This window comes from Poecilia latipinna, unplaced genomic scaffold (assembly GCF_001443285.1).
Source record: "Poecilia latipinna isolate Pla-1442-1.1 unplaced genomic scaffold, P_latipinna-1.0 Scaffold2288, whole genome shotgun sequence".
NCBI lineage: Eukaryota > Metazoa > Chordata > Actinopteri > Cyprinodontiformes > Poeciliidae > Poecilia > Poecilia latipinna.
In genome coordinates, this window is record NW_015114904.1 from 27,487 (window position 1) to 43,719 (window position 16,233).

General features: G+C 38.1%; 1 protein-coding gene across 1 annotated transcript in view; it reads left to right on the top strand.

Annotated features, from left to right (window-relative positions):
• The first annotated feature begins 6,844 nt into the window (after positions 1-6,844).
• cd34 (CD34 molecule) overlaps positions 6,845-16,233 on the top strand; it is a 27,528-nt gene continuing 18,139 nt past the window's right edge. The window contains exon 1 of the mRNA XM_015018551.1: positions 6,845-7,151. Within this exon, the coding sequence (XP_014874037.1) occupies positions 7,070-7,151 (82 nt within the window). The 5' untranslated portion in view covers positions 6,845-7,069. The remainder of the gene's footprint in view (positions 7,152-16,233) is intronic.

Consider the following 16,233-nt stretch of genomic DNA (forward strand, 5'->3'; position numbering starts at 1 on the left):
AGAAACTCCAAACTTAATTAATGAAAAGTTTAGATTAAAAAAAAATTTAACTTTATCTCACACTTTAGTGCTCTTCATTGGTCAGACAGTCTCATGGGATTTCAACATCTAATATTTCCTGGAGAGACCAAATAAAAAGTAAAACTTAGTCAGCACAATTTGTTATTATCCTTACATCCATATATTTATGAATCGGATTGACAGCACAGGCAAACGTGTAAAAACATTCATATTAAATCCATCTTTTGATGTATTAGCATAATCTCTGACATAAATACCCCAGTAATCTCATTAAAGATATTAAGGGAGCGAGCCTGTGGTTCAGTAAGGGCTTCAGTCACCAACCCCAATGTTAATGATGGTCATTTATAGTATTACTAAAATATAAAAAGGTTTTAATTTGATCAACTGCTAATGGGATTGAGACCTTATTCGAAGCGCTAACTGTCCATCATGATTGCTTGCTTCTCATTGGTCCATGTTTCATTTTTTTTCTTTTTTCTGAGTTGGAGAGACACTACTGTACATCTCAATTCCTCAAAGTTACACATGTCAGGAATCAAGACAAAAAATGTGGTTAATATTTTTACTTCATTTACTTAACCTTTATTTCACCATTAAAATCCTATTGAGTTTAAAACATCTCTTTTGCAAGAGAATCCTGGCCACGACTGGCAGCAGCGCACCGAGATTACACAACATTCACAGCAAAGCAGAAGAAGTTATAAATAATCATAAATAATAGTAATTCTGTTCAGTGCAGGCCTTTAGAGCAGCCAGAGCAGTTCTACTAATCTGGAAGCGTTTTCACTAGCATACAAACAGGAACAGCTTTTCTCCGGATTAAACCTCAAACAATGAGGCCATTCCATCTATCAGCTATGTTTTGTGTTACGTGCTGGACACATGATGCTTGTACTTTGATATTTATTCAGCAAAGAAAGCATGACAATAAAACAATACTGACTTATTATATCGCATGTACGTAATGGAATGGGTGGCAATGTAAAAGTAAAACCATGTTAGAATCAGAGTTATTGGACTGATTTTGAGGAGGTTTGTCACTGATCAGCTTTTGGCAGAAAAGACTGACAGTCAGAGGTTCAAGTGAAGTTTTTGGCAGTGCTGGTAACGGCAAATACCTGGGCAGTTTGGAGAGAAAGGGGGGGATTCTGGTTCTCTTCTCAAGACTTTATGAAAACATAGTTTTTCACTCATATGTTCAGATGACAGTCCTCCAGTTTTTCTGTGCTTCAAGCTGCAATTGAGCCTTTTGAGCTACATAATATTATGAGTTCCAGTCATCAGGAATATCAATATTTGCAATGTTGCAATTAGAACAGATTTGTTGGCTGACAATTTTGACACTGCGTTACATTTCAAGTAATGCCTTAAAACTCTGGATGTCGGTGATATATCTGGCCAGTTGGAGGGACTCCTACTACACTTCATGCCAACATCAGATGCATAAATTTAGCCGCTGAGATGATAAATATCACAGAATTTTGGGAACACTGGAATAAATGAAAGTCTTATTTTTCTTAAGAAAATGTTGGTCAAACATAACTGTTTAAACATAACATAACTGTTAACATCAACAAATAAATCCCTCTTGCAATGAGGAAAAAAATGCAACAGATACAATTGAAAGCCTTTGTGATTGCAAATAGCAGTGAGACTTCTCCACATAAGACAAAAACAAGCATAGAGACATAATGAATTGTTGAAATATGTAATAAAATGAAATGAAATGTTTAAAATGTTTAATAGTTAATAGTTACAATTTCATTTAATCTGGATAGGGTTAGAACAGCTGTAAAGTTCTGACTGTTCTCTGAAACCTGGGGTCTTCAACTCTGTAAATGTCTTACTCCCTCTGGTGGAGGATCTAATTACTACAAGTGGCAAGTGTAAAAACTGAGAAAAAACTCAGAAAGTGTGTTTATTAATTGTATTACTTTAGTTTAGTTCATAAGCTTTAAAGGGTATGTATTAGATATATCATACAAGCTGCCATTTGGTGAATCTGATGTACTTTTGACATTGCAGTTAAGCCGAAAATTACTGGCACTCCTTGCAGCTTGAGGTTTAAAGTATTTTTTTATTTATTTATTTTTGCAATGTATTTATTCTTTGGAGAGCCCCAGTTCAAACTTGACTCTGATGAGTGATTGCAAGGAGGCCTTCCAAAAGACTGAAAGCTTATCACCAAAGAAAAGCTGTGAAAATAGCTGTGAAATCAGGCAAAAAGCCAGTGATTATAAGAAAAGTTAGATTGCTATATTGGCACTGCTTTATTATATTTTGACAGTTGCTCATTTCCCATCAGAAACAAACTTCTTGGCAGAATTAAAATTATTCTAAATCAAAATTTGCCAGACATATGAGTTATTTTAGGCTTAACTGTGCATACCAAAATAAATATAACATGTAGCTTCATTTAGACTTTGAAATGTCTGAAAACAAATCCTGATTAGAATTTGAATGTATTGCATAAACTCAATTTGAAATGTATCCGAGTAATTATGTAATAGTATCAATATTTAGATACATTGTAAAGTCTTTGTTTAATTGTGGAGATGTTTATCTACATTAAAGGCTTAGTGCTCAGAACTGGTGATCTGATGGTTCTTGGGTCAAAGCTGTTTTTTTAGTCCTTTCATTCTTGACAGGGCAGGAGAAAAGAAAACACTTTGTGTTCTCGGTGGGATCAGTCCTTGATAAGTTGGCTCCTTTCAGAAGGCCTGAGCACTCCTGAAATGAGGGCAGAAGACAGCCAATGTTTTTGTTTTTTCTTCTGTTTTTATTGCCCACTGCAAAGCTGGGCTATCAGATGCCCACTCCGACTTTAACTGGAATCACGGACTTTGGTCCATGGAGAATGTAATCGAGCTTTTTAGCAATAAACAGTCCAGTTGGGTTTGGCCGACACTCTAAATTCTGTCTCTCTTCCTTTCAATTCTCATTGCATAAGACCAGATATTTTGGTCCTGAACAGCATAAACATCTAAAAAAGAGGAAGAAAACAAACAAGTGAAAGAATGTCCTTGAGGGTCAGAGTTCCTGTTTCCATGTGCTGATCCTCGTGATGTCCTGACAGTACCCCTCCTCGCCCCTCTTGCTACAACACAGGGATTCTTTGCGTATTTTAATAAATAAAAGCAAAATCCCAAAATACCAGGATTCTGCTTACAGATATGCTGTCCAGTTTTTTTTTTTTGTTATTAACTACAGTGGCTTGTAACAGTATTCATTCCCCTTGAACCTTGCTATATTTTGTCACAAACATAAATAAATTTCATTGGAATTTAATTTGAAAGACCAAAACAAAGTTGTATATAAACAAAGTGATGAAACAGAAAATTATAAATGATTCAAAACTGTTTTTAGAATTTGCAAAGAAGAATGTGCAAAAAAATTCAGTCACTTGATGTGGAAAGCTGGCAGAGACACTAAAACTCTAACAGACTTGCAGCTGTAATTGTAGCAAAAGGTGGTATTGAGGGGATTGGGAAGCTGAATACTTTTTCACACCGCACTGTCCAATTTTATTTTTTTTGTATAATTTTCATTCTATTTCACAATTATATTCTGCTTTGTGTTTGTCTTTCACATTAAATTCCACTAAAATATATTTATGTTTTTAGTTGTAATGTGATAAAATATGGAAAAGTTTACGGAGCATGAATACTTTTGCAAACCACTTTGTATGCTTAGATGATTCTTCTTTGGGAAATAAGACAACATAGTAGATTTATATATATATATATATATATATATATATATATATATATATATATATATATATATATATATATATGTGTGTGTGTGTGCGTGTGTGTGTGTGTCAATGTTGCATGTGTCAGAAGACTAATCATAGTCTGAAAGTGAGGCCATTTGCAATTACATTTCCAATAACTAAAATTATAAAAACTGATTTACTTAATAGTTGATATCATTTTTTTGTGTTGGCTAAGTTCTTTTGTAGAAGAACTTAGCCATTGAGTTGGTTAAGTTATTCTACAAAAAATATTTGAGCAGGTTTTTGATCTCTGAGTTTTCAGTCTGTGAACATGCACTGTTAACTCTGAAACACTTCAGGTCACAGACTTGGTGTTTTCCTCCTAACAACTCATGTGATTGTTCAATGAAGCACATGTGCTACAGTATGTGTGTGTGTGTGTGCGTGTGTGTGTATGTGTATGTGTGTGTGTCTGTGTGTGTCCTTCTGGGGCTTAGTAATGACTCACTGCTGGCTGCTTTTTGTCTGTCCAGAGACAAACAAAACGTGCGTCCAGGCATTTTGAGAGATGCCATGTGCTTTTCCTGGCTCAGCTGTAACATGCTGAAGAGGCCCCGGTGTCCAGGTGAATCTCCAAGAGAAATTTAAACAGAATACATGTGTTCCATTGTTGTAGATGTCAGCCGGAAGACTGGAAAACGAACATTGCAGGTGTGGAGTAAAAACTGCTCTGGGTGTCTTCCTGTATACACTCCTTATGTTTATATGTTCCTTGTTTCAACCATTTTGGGTTTTATCTTTTCCTTTTTCTTTCTTTTTTATGTTCTTTTAGTTTGCTTTATTGGAATTTTAGTTTTTCATATCTTCTGTCTTCTTACTTTGTTATGCACTTCCAAAAGTCTAATGCTTGCAAATCACAAAATCAGTGCTTCTTAAACTTCATGTGGAAAGCCACCAAAACCCTTGGTATTATTTTAGCAGAAAAGCAAAAAACACATTATTTTTTATTTGTGCGGCATATTTAAAGGGTGTGGTTTATTTGTGCTTCATTCGTTCTTTAAAAGTCCAACTTGAATTCCCAAGTTGGAAAACAAACACAGTTGTCATGAAGTCTTCCAAGTGATGAAGTTGGAAGTTTGTCACCATCTAAAACTGACATGACTGCAACACACACAGCTGCAGTGATAAGGTGATTATTTATTCCTCTTTCAGTTTGTATCCCACTTAATGACTTTCCATTTCTACTTCAAGATCTGTTAGTAAGCACACTGCTACCGCACGTGATTTCAACAACTGTAGAGAAAAACCTTGTTATTGATTTGCACTATGTATGTTTCCAGTTCAATTGTGTATCATCTGGGTTAATAAGTCTCATTCCCTAAGTCTCCATGTTTGCCCTCTGCTGACAGCTACCCAACATTCCCCTGATTAGACTTATCTGGTTCCCATTGATCAGATCTCCTCTCTACAGGGATTCTCTGGTGTTTTTGTTTTGCTCATACCCAACCTGTAAGCTTTGTCATCTTCATCATTAAAACTTTATTCTAACACTCTTGTCTGAATTTTGGTCCTATTTCAAACTTGCAATGCCCTCTAAGCAACCTGATCCTGCACTTTTTACATCGGTTTTGCTAAACAAAGCCAATGAAACTCTCACAAATACATTTATGGGTTTTCATTCATATTTTTCAGTGGGGTTTTTGTTTTCTGTGTGTAAGATGAGAACACGCATAGGTCCTGGCAAAAAAAAAAAAAACGTATCAAAATAAATCTTGAAGTTCAAAGCCAATTGGAAATTTCTGATTTGATTTTTAAGACTCTTTTCTCTTGCAGTAACCTGCTATCAGCCATATCTACCAATGATGGATACCAAGCAGACTACAGTGCAACCAGATAGGTCTTACCCCTAATGAAATGATTTTAAAAAAATCATACATTATAAATATAAAGGATAAATAAATGGATTAACTTTTTGTGCAAGTCCCAAAGCTTGGTTCTCCAATCTGGACCAAATTAAGTTTTATTTTAAGTCACTAAAGCCACATCCAGTCCTGAAGACTTCCTGATGTACGGAATGAAGAAATGGCTTTCAGAGGCTTTCATGTAGTTCTAACAACATAAAATGTGCATAAAGCTCTTAAGAAGCAGCACATCATGAACCGATATAAACTAATTCAAGAACACATGAGAAAGATGACAAAGTCATTTACATCTATCAGTCTGGAAAGGGCTTCAAAATAAATTTTAATGTTTGGGATTACAAAGAATCAGAGCGAGAGTCATTATCTACAACTGGGGAAAACGTCAAGCAGCTGTGAATCTTTCTAGGAGTGGCTAGCCAACCAAAAGTATTCCAAGAGAGCATTGGAGAATTATTTAGAGGGTCTTAAAAGAACCCAAAACAACATGGATAAAAGCCGCAGGCCTCACCTACCTCAGTTGAGATCAGTGTTCATGATTCAACCATAAGATACAAAGACTTGACATAAAAGGGATTTGTAGGGAACCATTGTAAGAACCACGGTTGATGACTTTTCTAGGAAATATTCTGTGTACCAATGAGAGAGAAGTTGAGCTTTTTGAAATGTGTGTTTCCTTGCATTTGTTGTAAAACCAACAATGATTTCAGAAAAATAATACAATTTTAACAGTCAATAACGCATAACCAATTCTTTTCATATTTGGCACAGGGATTTATTTTTGGATGACTTTTAACACATTGAAATTTGTATTTGATCAGGTAATCTTTGTCTTGTTTTACAAATTGTATGACAATCAGAAACATGTGTGACAGAAAAGCAAAAACAGAACAAATCTGTAAGGTAGAAAATTGTTTTTTTGCAACAATTCTTCTGAGTACCACCAATCGAACTTGTACCTCTGTTTAAGAAACATGACCCAGTACCAACAGAGCTGAGTTGAAACAACACCCAGCCTTCTTCCCAGAAACATCTCGTCACACTTTGCTGCCTGCTCTACATCCCTACACACACACACACACACACACACACACGCATGCACACACGCACACACACACACACACACACTGAGAGTAGAGAGGAAGCAGGGGCCGTTGCTTTGGGGGAAATGGGTTAGCATGAGGCAGTTAGAAAAGGGGTGTGGAAAGAGCAGAGCAAGGGAGGCTGAAGGAGCGGGCTCGTATAAAGAGAGACAGAACACAAGCCAGGCTTTATCCTTCTCTCCTGTCCCGCTCTCTCAGACCTCACAAGAGAAGCTACCCCAGCCCACCGGCTCGCCTTCACTTCCCACAGTTTTTTTTTCCTTCAGACACAAAGTCCCGCCAGACGTGTCGAATTCGAACAGAGGATGGCCGCATCCATGTGGAGAATGAATGGGCTCCACAGAAGCATGACTGGAGTTCTGCTCCTTTGCGCTCTATTGTTTAGCAGTGAGTAGTCTGTTTTTTATTATAGCATGTCTTTTTCACTGTTTCATTCACACCTTTAGTAGTTTCCACAAAGGTTTTTTTTTTATTATTCTTTTGTAGAATTTCAAGATTTTTTTTTATTATTTGGTTTTGTCTCCAGATTTTTAGGAAAAAAAAAAATTGTATTTATACGTTAGTAGAAATCCCATGCCTAATTGAGCATGAGGGGTTTCCATAAAGTAGGCTTGCACATGAACATGTAGACGTATTCTTAGTGGTGTGGTGGCTGCAGACACAAAGGATCTGCTCGGAGACGGAAAGTTTCAGTTGAAAATCCTTATGCTCTACATCCTGTCGAGCATCTGGGTGGAGCTACAACGTCTTTGAATTTGTGAAAAATGGATAAAGCCATATTAAAACCACATGTCCACCAAATAGACAATTTATTGTCTTTGCATTTTTTCAAAAATATGTGATTTCATATATTTTTTGGAATTAATTGGAAATGAGGATAGAAATCTATCCTCTACATGTGCTTTTTCGTAATCTACCATGTACGTAGTAAATGTGCGCGCTTTCATGTTTTTGCATACTCACTGGCAGTATGCTCCAAATCAGTTCAAGGCATGATGCTAATTGCAGGGTGATGCATGGGTTGGAAGGAGTAGTTGTAAGGCGGTGCTGGTTTTACTCCAGCCAATTGTAACGACTTCTGCAGAGCTGTCAGGCCCCAGATGCATTTAAATATTTGGACTGACCTTGGGAGAACCAGGAGGAATATTGCAGATTGATGGAAAGAGCAAATCGTTTACTTTAACCGGGAAACGATCATGAGATGGTGGAACATGTTCATGACTTGTGCAATAAAAGGACATACCACAAACCCTATGCCGCAGCAGCAGAGAAACAGATGGTAATTAGATTTACATGAGAATTAAATTACGTTGGGTACTCCCAGTCAAGTCAAATGTTTTTTTTTTTTGCTGCCCAATCTCACTCATAACAAACTTGGCGCCAAGTTCACTGCACGGCATAGAGCTTGGTCTCTATTTGTCAGTTTAATCTGGAAAAGCAACAGAGCAAAAATAATCCACAGAGCCAAAAAGAAAATCCCCAAATATGACTGCAAAACAGGCACAATGTGAAATGTGTGGCTCAAGTTTTTACCTCCAGTAGATAACATTGTTAATCCCAGATGCATAAACTAATGTAATCTCAAAAAGATCAGAGCTGTATATGCAAAGACTATTTTACAAACCTCTAATCCCTAATCATGTTTGTTTTGAAGAGTCATTTTCTCCCAACAGATGGCTGATCACCTATGAAATGTTTGTAAGAGGCATTGCTGCACAGATAACATGACAAAAACACTGATAACATTTCTGGTTCCTAATATAAGGCATTGAAATTTTTTTACAAAATAGCATTTGCCTAAATTGCGGTATTTTTTTTTTACTTTTACCTCGCTTTACCTTTTTATCAGACAGTCATGCTGACCGGAAATGTTTTAGATGCTCTGTTCTCAGCACAGTGTTGACACAGGAAAATCACTGGTTGTGGACCACTCCCTATCTCCTTTTCTTATGTCAACAGTCACCAGCGTCAGAGAGTTCAGGACCTAATCAGACTTCTGTTATCTTGAAATAGCCTGAATCCCTGAAATTTCACAGCCGCTTAATCAAATGCTGTTTGATTTAGTTTGACCTGGAAGCATTAAGCTAACAGCTATTCTGAGAGGACCCAACACTAATGTGGACTTCTACCATTTTGAAACAACACAAATCTCCAAAGAGGTATAGAAGTTTATGTCAATGTTATTTTACTAATGTAGCTGTCTGAGTAGCAGATTAACACAATTTGAACTGCCTTAATGGCACCATACAAATCACAAAAGCAATCCAGATACTTTTAATAACATAAGACAGTTTTGTCATTACTAGTGTGGTTCCAATGCTACAAAATGTTGGTCAGATGCTTGGCCAGTGACGTCAACAGACGTTCAAAGACATGAACTGTTTTGATCTCTCATGCTTGATTAGCTTCTTTTGATCCCGATGAAAAACCCTCTTTATTAATTCTGTTCAATGCAGATTTTGTGTCTTGTTCAAGTTTGGGGAGAAATAACCAATCAGTCCATGCTTCAACAAATTTAGTACCAGTAATTATTGTCGTTCATAATCTGGTTTAGGAATGGAAAAAGTCCTTTGCTAGGCAAAGTTCATGCCCGCTAGGGGTATTGTTCATTATCTTCTTAAAATGGTGTAAACAAAGGTCAAATAACAGGGTCACCTCATGCCTAGAGGAGGATGTCCTGCATGGTGCAGCTGGTCAGTTGTACTCTGACCAGCTGCAGCTTAAAGGAAACCATTAGCCCATAATGGAAGCCAATGGATGTGCTGGAACGTGTCTGGTCGGGAGCTGCTGCAGCTCCCGACTTGCGCGGCCTAAAGGATAAGGTCTTAACCTTTTAAAGACAGATCCCTCAGGCCAATTTTTTTGTTTGACAAGGTCAGAGGTGTTGTTTAGCTATTTTTAATTTTCCTGGTTGTAGAGAACAAGGCAAACATGTGGAAGATTAAGTTTTGGTCTTAGACTAAAATGGTACAGTTTGAGTGGCAGAAAACTAACACTGCTCATTACCCTCAATACAACATTATAGTTTGGGATTATGTTCCTTAAGCATGGCTGTAGAAGCTTGTGTGAGTTGGCAGAAAGGCGGACAGAGCTACACTCAGGTAAATGTAGGGGGGGGGACAGCTGGACAACAAAGGACTTGAGACCGGGCCAAAGGTTTTGCCTTCCAGGAGGACAAGAGGTTCAATGGACTGGTTTACCTGAAAACATACAGGATACATCTATCTGAAGCACTATAGTGAGAAGAATGATCCATGGATGAAGTAGTTTTGTCTTTTTTTGTTTATTTGCATCTGGAGAGCAGTAGAGAGCTACAGTTTCTTAACACAAATCTGAATCAAACAAGAGTAGGTGGTTGAGAGATTTTTGTGATACGCAAGCAACTCGATCATCCCGACTCTCCAGCAAACAGATTTGGTTTATATTCCCACTTCCCATGGCTGCCAGTCAGTAGTTATGCAGGCGTGCAAATATGCAGCACTGAACTGGCCATGCTTTGCAGAGTTGGATGATGTCATTCAAAAGTTCTCAGAGTACGTTAAAAGTTGTGTGTCTCTCTTTCAGGGGAAAACCCAAGCTTTACATCTGCTCCAGCCAGGGAGAAAAACATCTTGTCTCGCTTATTTCACCATGTCATCCACAATGGCTCCTCCTGTTGCTGGAGTCAGGGCCTCTGGGCAGAGCAGAAGAAGCTGTGACAATTGCTGTTTCAGAAGGGCCACACTAAAACAAAGATTTGCACTCTTGTTTGGAAGATTCTGGTGTGCAAAAATCCCCAGGAGATCAACAGATAACCTTTGGAGTCGCACCAGCTTAACTAATAAGAGATGTTAAAGTAAGGTCGAAGCATTTACTTAGACAACATCAACTCTGCTCCGACAGTTGAAACTTTTGCATCTTGGTTAGAAACTTTGCTCTGCCAATGAAAACACAGGCAGAATATTGCCACTCTCTTTCTCATGGCCCCAGGCTGTTGACCAGCATTCTTTAAGTCCCAAGATGTGATGTTAGAGTTTGAATTACGTCATCAGCTAGAGGGCGTGGGTCTTTATATAAGCTTTTGGCAGATAGTGGTCTTATGTCAGGCAGGGTGTGTGTCCATCTGGGCCAGAAATTGTGGCTAAGATCCTGCGTGAGCTTGCTAAATAATTAACCTTAGAGTCTGGGTTTTGTCAAACTTCTCGTTACTTCAGAAACTTCTGCATCAAGATTAAAAATGGTCCAAATGTTGCAAAGCAGCTGCTATTGTCGAATCTTCTGTTTGTTCATTAGTACATTTAATGTGTCAGTGCCATTTTTAATGTATTTTCCTTTATCACCGACTGTTCCTAAGAAAACATTTCAACAGAAAACAAAACAACCACCTCCACTGATAAGTATTTTTTCTGGAAAGGGGGTTGCCTTGAGGAAAATAGGAACAGTGTTTACTTAAAAAAAAACTTAATGAAAAGCAGAAGCCATGCCAAAGTTCAGATCTTCCTTTCCCAATTACTGGCGTTCTGGAGAACATTTCTTGTTCCCCTCCTGGCACCCTGCTGCTGTTTTACAGCTGTTGGCTGTGACTGGCATAAAGTAGGCAGAAAAAAACTGCAAATTCTGTTTTCAGCACCCAAAATTGTAGGTATATGAGCCACACCAATTTTGATCATGAAGTCTCTGCTGTAGTCAAGAGTTGGACAACCTGTGCTAACATTAAAATTATATGGCTTCAAAACCGATTCGGTCTCCTTCATATTGTTTCTACAAGGAATTTTTATCACAGATTCTGAACTGAATCAGTTAAAACACTCTCATACTTCACTAAAGTTAATACAATCAATAACAATGCAGAGTGTGAAAACGTGGTAGATCTAAAAATGTGGTAAACTAACAACAAATAGAGTCTTTAATTAGGATTACACTTGACTCTCCAGACAGTAATGAGTCCTTTCCTTTATATTGTCAGACTTTCTGTTTGTCGGCCTCTTTGTTGCTCCTACATGTTAACTAGATTCAGATAGCTGGAGGCTGTGACTATAGTTGCAGCTGAGACAGACTGGAGCATGAAGACTGGGTCAACTGTGAGTGCCTTGAGATGGGGAGGGGACCCGGCAGCACCCACTGTTTATTGAGAAGACTAAGAACAATAGGTACTTTCATGCTAAGAGTCTCCAAAAGTCTTAGATAACATAAACAAGTTGCTAGATTTGTTGCTTGTCACTTTTTATTAAGTCACTTGAGTGCTAGCCAGGGACTAAGTTGTCTGCACAAGAAGAGATGGTCACATGTCCCAGCCAGGAAACTGCTAGAGCTTCTCTCTAAATTTAAATGTCAATATAAAGAGTCAAAAAGGCTTATTCCTCATGTATGAAATTTGCTCAAATTTATTAAATCCCAGATTCCAGTCCATGCACAAAAACAAACAAACCGAGTGTTAAAAACTGGTCTTAGGCCTTTTAATGAAGTACCTAAAAAAGGTTTTTCTTTTTTTTTTTCTCTGAAGCACAGAATAACCCAGTTCCTCTCCAGTATGGTGCTGCACACTGCCGGTCAGCTTAAACTGGGACTGCTACATTTTTCTCTCACACAGCTTCAGCTGTTTGAAAGGAAAATAAAGATGGAAATTGAAGGGAATGCACAAACTCTGTCCTGCAGAACCAGGCTGTGCTGTACCTGCAGAGGGTTTTACTGTTTATCCACGGAAACAAAAGCGCCTAACGAGCCTTCGCTGGAGCCATTTGACGACTCGAATAATTGCTCCTGGTAATCACCGTGGGCCAAATTGCATGCTATTAAAGGCACACTTTATACATCTTAATTAAAAACAAGGTCTGGCCTTTTATTACTCCAGGAAGTCTTGAGTTTGGACGACTCTTTCCCTTATGTTACACGTGTGAATACTTAATACCGTGTGATTCCATGACAAGCACAGAAAGTTTATCAAATGTTTATTATGAAGTTTAGTTCTTCCACTTGGGCCTGGGCGTGTAGGGCCAGAGGTTCTAATGTCTTTGCGTAACCTCTTTCCCCTGCAGAGATCGGCGGCTGGAATGAGTCCACCAACATCTGCTGGTGTCGGCTCGGACACAGACAGGAGAGCAGTTAGCAGCTTCTTGGAGCAGCTGCTGCTGCTTCCAGCTTCTAATCCACTCTGAAAATGAACAGTCTGTTTTGGAAACAGGTTTAGAGTTTCACTGCCCGGCTCAAACTATTTTAATGAGTAAACTCGAGACTGAATAAAAACAGACATTTCTCAGAGGTCGATATCAATCATGAGGCAGTGTTTTCGGTTGTTGTGCCCCAGTTTCACTCAGAAATGTAGTAAGAAGAGAGAGAATAGAGCAAAAGTATTTTTTGGGGGGGGGACAACTTTTATAACTTTTTCACCAGCCTGCAGCTCCTTTACTCCGTTCTGATGACAGGATAGAACACAATGGTCATGTTTTTTGCTCCAGGAGTTTGCAGTAGTTCTGGTGACGGATGATGTGCATGTGTAGGTCCCGGTATGTTTCCCTCTGCAGTTCAAAGGGGTCACTTCCTCTCTGGATGTGCACGGATATCATTCCTACACTGTCGTCCATTCTTTTCCATTTTTTTTTCCTGAAAAACTATCGTATGTTTTGTTGGAAAACACAAAGGGTGTGGACAGAGAGGAAAAGTCAACTTTTACCACCCCAAACAAAAATAGTTCTCATGTTCAAGGACCTCAGCATTGTCCCTACACATTACTTAATTTACATTAATATTTTTTCTTACAACAAAAAAGTTTGTTCATAAATAGGAGAAAAAACTTGGTTGGATAAAGATAATTGGCAACAAAATGATATATTTAGTTCTTTGTATTTCTCTCAATTTTGTGAAGTTGAGAGAAAATTGTATGTTAATTAAGAATGAGATAAAAAAGTAGTACATTGATTGGAGAAATAGACACAATGTCCAGTGAAACGGTAGAAGAGCTGAAGAGATCCACTCTTCAGGAAGGAGAATCATTGGCTGGTCACACAAGAAATCTAGCAAGAAGAAAAACATTGTTAAAAAAGAAACCCCCTTAAGTGGGAAAAGCTGAACAGTAAAAGCAGACCCACATTATGCTTTTCATAAATCCAAAAGTCCACTGACGTTTGTGGTTGTAATAGTTTACAAATGTTTAAAGGGCATCTGCAGCCTTAGTCTCAGTGTTTTTATTCTGTATCGTGTTTTCTAAAATGATCTTAAGTCAACCGCTTTCTGTTAAAGGAACATGAACAGAAAAAATGTGGTTGGAAGATTTGGGGGATCCTCTTTGGACATCTGGATGAGTAATGGAATGAGGGTGTGGCTAATGATGACATCCAAGGTGTTGTCTCTGCAGTCTGGGTGGAGGTCAAATCATAATCCCAAACTTTAGGGCTGAGGCTTTCCTCCTCCTTCATGAGTTCACAGCACAGTGCGTACGCAGGGAGGGAAAGAGCTCCCAAAGGACACTTACAGCAGCTGCACCCTTTATTCTCCCCATCCATCTATTAGGGCTCCTCCCTTGTCTCCCCTAGGGAGGAAGCAAAACTCATCTTCAAATGCTATAATTTATAAGTGAAAAAGTCCTGTCACCCTGTTCCCACTCTCAGCTGGAGCAGTTTAATCAAGTGTGACAACAATGTTTGCGTTTGCAGCCATTTCCTGCAACAGCCTGGCCCTAAATTTAAACACAGGGATGGTAGTAACAGTGGCAGTTACACCTCAGTGCAAAAAGCTGTGACAGATGGGCAAAGTTGGGAGATAATAAATAGCTAGATGTAGTGCAAATGCAGACGGAGACATGCCGCGTTTGGTTGGTTGCTGTTTTAGATTCATGTGTGAGTTCAGGTTAAAAAAGGAGCAGGGAAACAGGAGTGTTACCAAGGTTAACATAAACTTACTAACTGGTCAATTCTGGTGCCTACACTTACTATCATTATTTTAGACTATGGACTGCACTCTCTCCAGAGAAAATCATGTTACCTAGCTTTTCCAGTAAAGATGAGTTCACAAAATGCTGTTACTGCATCTGCTAGCCAGCGAGGGGGAGGATGAAGGGTTGTCCCCAGTGAGAGCTGGTGGAGGAGGGGCTGAGAGGAGGATGTCTGAAAGGAAATGAAGGAACCATTTTTAAAAACATTCTAACTAGCCTTCACAATACTTTTAGTGTGAGAGTTGATGATAAGGCCTGGGCCTCCCTCCTCCGGCTAATCATCACACCTCCCTGCTCTCCCATGTGTCTTCAGAGACTGGGAAGTTCATGGCAGCGCATTCCAGGGTTGAGAGATTGGATCTGCCATAATTAATTAAATGTTAGTTTGTCTAGGAAATCTTTATTGTTACATATCTTCATAACCCAACTTCTCTGTTGCATAATACATGGGTTCAATAAATAACACTCCAGTGTTTATTGGTCTAATACAGTAGAAAACACAGTTTGCTCTCAAGCTTTAACCGGGCTGTTGTGGATATTTTTATGCATTCCAAACATTCAACAAATCAGAATATCATTGAAAAGTTTATTTCATTAACTTAATTCACAAAGAGTAGCACAATATGCAAATTAATTAAGCACATTTAAGATCTGAATATTACATCCAACCAATAAAAGATAGTCAGGCTAATTAAATCTAGGCTAATTAAAAGTATGTTTAATCTTGGCTCTTAAAAAGTAGAAACTGACAACAAGCCTCATCACTATGTACATTTTGATTTATTTCCTCTTTTTTTTCTTTTTTTTAAGGAGTTTAGTCTTTTGGTTGCAAGACTAATTTGTAGTTTGGACATATTTTTCAGCTGGTAAAAACTCTTAAAGCTCTAACACTAAAACAAGCCTCATCCATCACTAAAAAACACTGCTGTATATCTAGATTTGGCAAATTATGAGCAGTAAACATGTTTAGCAGCTAACTGCAGACTGGCTGCCTGAGCAGATAGTCAAAGTATTAGCCGCTAGCTTATGTTCAACTGTTAGATAGTTAACATTATTTTCTTCAGAACTGAATGGCAAAGGGCTTTAATATGCACAAAAAGCACTGCAGAGCTAACACTAATTATAATCTATGTATTGATTATCCGGGTAACTGAATAGATGTGATAAATAACATTAGAACTGTACAAATTCACACAAACCCAGAGGTTACATCATAACATTATGGTTTCATTTCCCATCTTGAAACTCAGTGGGAAGAGTCTAAGGTTATGTTTCTGTATGTTTTCCTGTGTTTGTGTTAAGACCGAAGTTTTCCATGGTTTTCACTGATGCTGGGATGTCTGACTGGAATTAGTGGGAGATTCCTTACCCAGTGGTGGAGAGCTAAAAATGTCCACATCCATGCCTAAAGACACATTTTTATATAAAACTGATTTAAGAAAAAAATCAATGAGCAGGAAACAACATATATATATATATATATATATATATATATATATATATATATATATATACAATATAAATAGCTCACTGTATGTTTCTATAGAAAATAGACTTTCTGAA